Source organism: Emiliania huxleyi (genome assembly GCF_000372725.1).
Source record: "Emiliania huxleyi CCMP1516 unplaced genomic scaffold EMIHUscaffold_96, whole genome shotgun sequence".
Taxonomy (NCBI): Eukaryota; Haptophyta; order Isochrysidales; family Noelaerhabdaceae; genus Emiliania; species Emiliania huxleyi.
In genome coordinates, this window is record NW_005194878.1 from 252,120 (window position 1) to 259,374 (window position 7,255).

Sequence of the window (7,255 nt, forward strand, 5' to 3'; positions counted from 1 at the left end):
CACCCTAACCCTGACCCTCACCCTAACCCTAACGACTTCGACTTCGACTTGATCGACGAGGTCACTCCTCGTGGTGCTCCCCTAGTCTCGTGCCCTCGTGCTCTCGTATCCTCGCATCCTCTTGCCCTCTCCTCTTCTCTGACCCTCCTTCCTCATCGACCAGGTCTGCACCGACGTCACCCACTACGACAACGGCGGCCAGCTCGGCAAGCCGTGCCGCTTCGTCTACTACCCGATGACCTTCTCCGAGTTTCAGAAGCTCAAGCCCGAGATCGCCGCCGGCCTCCCGCGCATCGACAGCGGCCCGCCGAAGTCGGCCTCGCAGCCGGCGTCGGAGGTGTCGGGCTCGGAGGACGTGTCGGAGCTGTCCGAGTCGATGTCGTCCGTCTCGGCCTCCGAGTCGGCCGCGAATGATTAGTTGAGTCACCACTACTCCGTTGATGAATAGGTCGTCCGTGTCGGTCTCCGAGTCGAACGCGTCCGAGGGCTCCGGCCTCTCCACGACTCTCGCAAAGGTCGACGAGATGATTGCGGCGGGCCTCATCCTGCCGATGAACTTCCCCGACCCGGGCGAGCCAGAGGGGACCCGCACGTTCCGCAAGCCGAGATTGCCCGAGGTTTACCCGAGATTGCCCGAGATTAGGCAAGCCCGAGGGGATCCGCACGTTCCGCAAGCCGAGATTGCCCGAGGTTTACCCGAGATTGCCCGAGATTAGGCAAGCCCGAGGGGATCCGCACGTTCCGCAAGCCGGTGATGACCCTCAAAAAGTGCTCCTTCAAGTACCCCGAGACGGACCGGTACATCCTGAAGGAGGTCGACGCCACCGTCACGCTCGGCTCGCGCGCCGTGATCGTCGGCGGCAACGGCTCAGGCCTCTCGACCCTCCTCGTGGTCGGGACATGTCCAGGACACGTCCGCGACATGTCCGAGACGCGTCCCGTAGGCAAGTCGACCTTCCTCAAGCTTCTCATCGGCGACCTCGAGCCCGAGGAGGGGCAGGGGGAGATGTGGAAGCACCACGCGCTGCGCCTCTCGTGCGCTGCGCAGCCGCCGCTCCGCCGCCCCTCCCCACCCCGTCCCCACCCCCCTCCCACCCCGCCTCAACAGGTATGTCGCGCAGCAGTCGCTCCACCACCTCGAGGACCACGTCACGTCGACGCCCATCCAGTACCTCCAGGCACGCACACAGCACAACACACCACACACGCACCGCGCGCACGCAGCACGCGCGCACACACACACCACGCGCACGCACGCGCACGCGCACACACACGCACACACGCGCACACACCGCTCGCCCACACCGCTCACCCACGCGCACCGGGCAATGCACTTTGAATGCCTGAGTCGCGAGGGACTAGCCCGGCCCTCGCCCCACCACCCTCGTGTGTGGAGAAAAGTTGACTTCGCCCCACTTCGCCCCACCTCGCCTCACCTCGCCCCACCTCGCCTCACCTCGCCTTGCCTTGCGGGGCCTCACCTTGCCTCGCCTCGCCTCGCCTCGCCTCGCCTCACCTCGCCCCCACCTCGCCCCCAGGCGCGCTTCCGGCAGGGCCTCGACGCGGAGGTGGCCAAGCTCAAGTCGATCGCTCTCACCGACGACGAGAAGGCGGAGATGGAGAAGGGCTCGGCCATCTCCGCCATCGTCGGCCGCACGACCTGTTCACAGCTGCAGGTGTGAAGAGGAGCAGCTGTGAACAGGCCATCTACGCGATCGTCGGCCGCACGACCAAGGGCAACAAGCCGTAGTACGAGTTCCAGCAGCTGTGAACAGCGTCTCTTCACACCTGCAGCTGTGAACAGGCAACAAGCCGTGGTACGAGTTCCAGCAGCGCGGCAAGATGAAGGCCGAGACGCAGTCGCTCCCGTTCGCCGAGATCCAGCTGCGCTTCCCGCCGTACGTGCAGAAGCTCATCAAGAACTACGACCAAAAGGCGCAGGCAATCGAGTCCGGGATGGCCATCCGACCGATCACCGAGGCCGAGGTGCGCGCCCCTGCCGTTGCGCCGCCGTCGCCGCCGCCCACCACCAACATTCCGACCCCCACTCAGCCCCTCGGCGCCCCCCTCCCGCCGCACGCGCGCCGCACGACCCCCGCACGCCGCGCCCCGCCCCCGCGCCGCAGGTGCTCAAGCACCTCGGCGACTTCGGCATCGACCAGCAGCTGGCGTTCGGCAAGATCCGCCAAATGTCGGGCGGGCAGCGGCAGCGGCTCGTCATCTGCGCGGCGTTCTGGTCAAAGCCGCACGTCATCGCGCTCGACGAGCCGACCAACTACCTCGACAACGACTCCGTCGCCGCGCTCACCAAGGCGCTCAAGGACTTCAAGGGCGCCGTCGTCACCGTCTCGGAGAACGAGGCGTTCGTCAACGAGATCTCGAACGAAAAGTGGGTCGTCGAAGAGGCTGCGGTCACGCTCGTGCAGCTGCGCGACGCGAAGGCACGCTGAAGTGCGCTGTGGACGCTCTCTCTCCTGCGGGCTGGCGGCTGCCACGCCGCTCACCTGCTCCACCTGCCCAGGAGCCCGCCCCGCCCCCGGCTCCCGTGTCTCAGCGAGCCAGCAGCAGCGACACACTTCTTCCCGGGAGAGTACACCGCTCGATATTATGTAAAGCGGGGGGGGAAATCTCGTAACTTCCTTACTGGAGAGCGCCATGCACGCGCGCGCGCCACAGACCACTCGTCTCGAGAGCACAGACCCCTCAGTCATCGCCCCCAGCCCACCCGCGCGCAGCCCCCCATGACGGGCGGTGTGGAGGGTGAGTTGAACAGGGGGTTGTGCGCCGGGCCCTCCTGCTCCGCCGCAGGCGCCTGTTGATAGGTCCATGTGATAGCCCTGGATGGGCAATGCATACGCCTCACTGGACCTCAGATCGCCCGACCGCGTCCCGGTGCTCTGCCGTCGGATTTGTGACGCCGCCGCACCGCGCCGCGGGGTTGTTGCACGAGTATATGGGCCACGATGTCTCACATATGAGGGGTTTTGACTCCTACCGGCTCCTGACGCAAACACTGCGCCGTCCCGCCATCACCTACAGGCTGTCTTGTGTGATGGTTGGGATGTCCAAACGCCACCATCTTGGCTCTTGCGACCTCAAACCCGCGAGCTGTATGGGTGGTCCTGACGTCGACAGACGCCCAATGACCACGGTGAAGCTGAGATGGAACGAGTCGACAAGTCTCGTCTGAGCCCGTGGCGGTCGCCGGCTGAGTCGCCGTGCACGGGCCGGTACCTCAGGCGTCACCTCCGCAGCCTCAGTTCTCAAACTCCACCACCTCCGCCAGGACGCCGTCGGTGGCACGTTCGGCGGCGTACTTTCTGCAGCTCCATCTCGAGTACGGCGTCGAGCCTACTCACTCCTGTTGGATCTGTGCACTCCCTGGGACCCAGGGAGTGCACAGATCCAGCAAGCGGTGCGTCCCGGCAGCGCGCGCAGGCTGCGGAGCTGCAACAAACTCGAGACACGCTTTTTTCGGACATTTTCGACGCTTTTGGCCCATATACTCGTGCAACAACCCCGCGGCCGGGGTATGATGTAACATACTTCCGGGCCGGTGTGCGGGGAGCGAACCTTAACGACCGCGCAGAAGCTTTCTGAGCGAACCAATCGGGCCAGGATCATCAGCATATGTCCCCTGCACAACATCGTGGGCGTTTGAGCGGTATTTGAGGAGCACCGCGACTCTGAAGTTCGGCCGGGTGGTCTGCAGACCCCCCCCCCCGGAGCAGCAGAGGCTCCGTGGGGTCGAAAAGTCGACGCTGGGAGTCGCACTCGTCAAACCGTCGCAACACCACGCGGTCCGCACGTACCTCCCACATCCCCTCCACCGCTGAGAAGGCGCAGATCGACCGCCGGGCCGCGTAGTCGTCGTTAAGGAGCGGTTTTTGGAGCCGTACGAAGAGGTCCCAGACGGGCGAAGATGCGGTTTTTCGACGACCACACGCGATGTGGTATCTGGTTTTTGCTAAAAACGGGCCGCCTAGTGCAGCATCACTAGTACAACACGCAACCACACTGAAAGCTCCACACTAGCCGGTATAGGCGAGCGCCGACGGCGTCACGGTCGCCGGAGTGGACGCACTGCACACACACTGTGACCGTGTCGTGGGTGTGACAGTGCGCGACACAACCGTCGGCGCCGCGCTATCGCGGCGCCCCGCAGTCTACACGCCTCAGGCACACCCTTGAACGCGCCATGGGCGCGCACATACACCGCAGCGCCGTGGAGAATCCACACCTGGCCGGTCCCGAGCCCCGTCCTGGGCCTCCAGGCGGCCGAAGATCGGCGTTCGGGCGTGATGAACTTGTCGGAAATGGAGCAAACTTGGCGCGGCTCGTCGCTCGCGGTACCGGGTGAGCCTGGATAGGGCAAAATCTGGGGTGAATACGAGGGACAGAGGTCGCAAGTTTGTCGCGCAAGTTTGCGCGGCGTGGCGCTGCCCCGCTGCCGAGGGCGCCACCAACCCGTGGCGGCGGCATTTCCAGCCCAAATTGGGCGTTCCGTGCGCCTTGCCGGCGAGAGTGGACGGGCTGTGCATCGTTGGAGGGGGTGAGTGGGAGGGAGGTGGTCGTGTGCCTACTTTGTCGGCCGCGCGCGAGGAAAATACTGGGTGTGAGGCGCGCAGGAGGCGAGGGCGGGCGCGCCGGCGGTCGAGTTACCGAACAATTCGACGTGGCGCAGCTCCGCGCCGGCGGGGACGACCGAGCACATGATGTCGGCGGCGGTTACGCGACGAGGGAGAGCCGCAGGAGCCCTCTGTGGAGCAGGCGCGCGAAAGCAGCGATGAGTGGCGCTTCGATCAGCCACCTGTGGGCGGTCATCGGGGTGACGCCACGCCTCAGCGAGCTGGATCCGGGAAGGGCAAGGGGTCACGCGGGCCCTGTCTGCAGCAGCAGTGCTAACTAGAACGACAAAATTCCGGATGGACCGGAGAGTGTCTACTCTTTCGACGCACCGTCCTCGGGCCCCTCGAAAAGCTGGCTGGTGGTCGCGCGCGGCGCGTCAGCGCCACTCCGACTGGTCGGGCACCTCGGCTGGGTCCATCAGCAAGAGGCCCGCCCCGTCGGGCGGCCCCGGGAGCGCATGATGCCCCTCCGAGAGGCGCTGACGCCCCGCCGAGATCGCGCTGGTTTGGCACGAAAAACACCAGGCGCCAAGGGGGGGGGTCAAGTATGTTACATCATAGGGGGCCCTCCGGAGGCCGAGGATGGCCGTGGCGGACCGGGACGAGCTCTGGGAGGGGGGGTGTCAGTGAGTATATTGTAGAGACTGGCCATGTGCACAATAACTCTCAGTCTAGCTAAGCGAGGGGAGGCGATTCCGGGGCCGTACAGCAGCTTGACGTGCTTCGCCGGCGTGCGTCCCGGAGCGGTGCCGGAGCGCGGCGAAATCGGGGGACACCGTCACCGACGAGCGCGTTGGACTTTTCACTCCGGACAAAGACGGGCACACAGCGGACGGTGCGGGGCGTGTGCCCGTCATAGCGGCGAGGCGCGGGACCGTCTGTGGCGAAGTGGGTCGCGTCCCCCGATTTCGTTCAACCCAGCATCCACACCCTTTACACGCAGCCGCCGGCGAGGACCGAGGTAAGTAAGGTTTAAGGTGGTAAGGACTTAGGTAATTTCTCCACACACGCGAGGTGGTGAGGCAAGGGGGGGCGGGCGACCCTCGCGTCTCCACGTCTAGACGACAGGAGCCCCGCGGCATTAAAGAGTTTTACGCGTACGGCGGGTGTGCGGGGCCGCGGGGAGGCTGAGAGTTGCACACAGGGGTTGTGCTTGTGGCCGGACCCTCCTGCTCGGCTCCAGTGAGTAGACATGTTTGGCGCCAGCAGAGCAGAAGGGTCTGATCTTGGCGCCGATCGCTGGTAGCGTGGTTTTACCTCACCCCCGCATGGTCTCACACGGTGTGCCGGCAGTCGCGAGCAGTGTCGAGCTCACACAAGCCGCAGCAGCATCAGTGACTGAGCACAAGTGACTGAGGGCCGATCGAGAATTCTTAGCGATGTCTGCTGTGAGAGAGAGAGTTGTTTCCAATCCGCCCAATCTCTCAGTTCTCCCCTCATCTTAGTTAGCTGCAAGCCCACCGCCCCGCGCGCCTCCGCGCCTGAAATTGTTCGCTGCCACGACAGCGTTTTCTTTGTTTGCCCACTCCGGCCTGAGAATTCAATTCGCTGCCACGAGGGGGGTCGGGAGGCAGTAAGCCGTTGTCGCCCGGCGCTGCTTGCATCACCTGCGATGGCGCTAAGAGCCCCCCCCCCCCCCCCCAAGGCGCCCGATACACTCACCCCAAGAATACAGCTCCCCATTCGCGTTACACCAATCCTCGCTACCCAACGCGGCCAACGCGGCCAAAGGATATCCATGTCGAAAACCTCGAGAACAGCTCCACTCACACAAGCCCAGGGACAAAGGAGGGCGCCAGCAACAGCCCTTGGTGTGAAAAAATATTCGAGGGAACACCAAAAACTTCGCGCTATCCGGCAACCTAGACTCTCGACGCGGCTATCGGGCAACCTAGAGAGCTGCTCAGCGCAGTGGCGCGCATGGAGAGGGAGGTGCTCTAGAGGCCCGTACGAAGAGCGGGCGAAGGGGGATCGTCTTGCCGGCTCGAGCCGAATGCACTGAGTAATGTATCGGACAATCTGATTCTCTGTTGCCAACCCTGAAGTGTGTTTTGGGACTTGGGCGGGGGCCAATTTACTATCTTCCATGTTGCTCAAAGACGTCGGATACACGGGCTCGAAGTGTCGAGAGGCGTCTCCACAACGCTGCCCTGGCAAGTGCGCACCCCCCCCCCCCTCTATCACAAGTCCACATATCTCACTCGAGCAGGCGCACATCGCTTCCAGGGAGGGGGGCGCACTTCTGCTCACACCACATGCTAGGGGGGTGGTCCGACCCCCCCCAGAGGCTTCACCACATGCTGGTGGGGGGTCCCGCCCCCCCCAGCACCTTCACCACATGCTGGGGGGGGGGGGGGGGGGGCCGGGCCCAAGACCCCCCCCAAAAATCCGGGGGAGAACCCCCCGGGCCTTGGATTTCCCCATTTCGCCCCCATTCCCAGCATTTTTCAGGAAAAAAACACCCTTTTGGGGTCCACGAACCTTAAAACTGGGCCAAGTGCCCCAAAAAATTCAACTTCCGCCACCAATTATCAAATTTTGGGGGAAAAAATTGGTCCCTGGGAGCTCTTCCTAACCCCAAAAATGGGGGGGGGGGCCCACCAACACCGAAGGGGGGGGGGGCCCCC

General features: G+C 64.3%; 1 protein-coding gene across 1 annotated transcript in view; it reads left to right on the top strand.

Annotated features, from left to right (window-relative positions):
- The window catches only part of EMIHUDRAFT_466248 (hypothetical protein), a gene marked incomplete at its 5' end in the record, with an annotated part of 10,893 nt that extends 8,242 nt beyond the window's left edge, over nucleotides 1-2,651 (top strand). Inside the window, 7 exons of the mRNA XM_005756610.1 lie at nucleotides 164-337; nucleotides 770-902; nucleotides 945-1,035; nucleotides 1,109-1,148; nucleotides 1,539-1,662; nucleotides 1,805-1,986; nucleotides 2,127-2,651. Of these exons, the coding sequence (XP_005756667.1) occupies nucleotides 164-337; nucleotides 770-902; nucleotides 945-1,035; nucleotides 1,109-1,148; nucleotides 1,539-1,662; nucleotides 1,805-1,986; nucleotides 2,127-2,450 (1,068 nt within the window). The 3' untranslated portion in view covers nucleotides 2,451-2,651. The remainder of the gene's footprint in view (nucleotides 1-163; nucleotides 338-769; nucleotides 903-944; nucleotides 1,036-1,108; nucleotides 1,149-1,538; nucleotides 1,663-1,804; nucleotides 1,987-2,126) is intronic.
- Nucleotides 2,652-7,255: the final 4,604 nt, after the last annotated feature.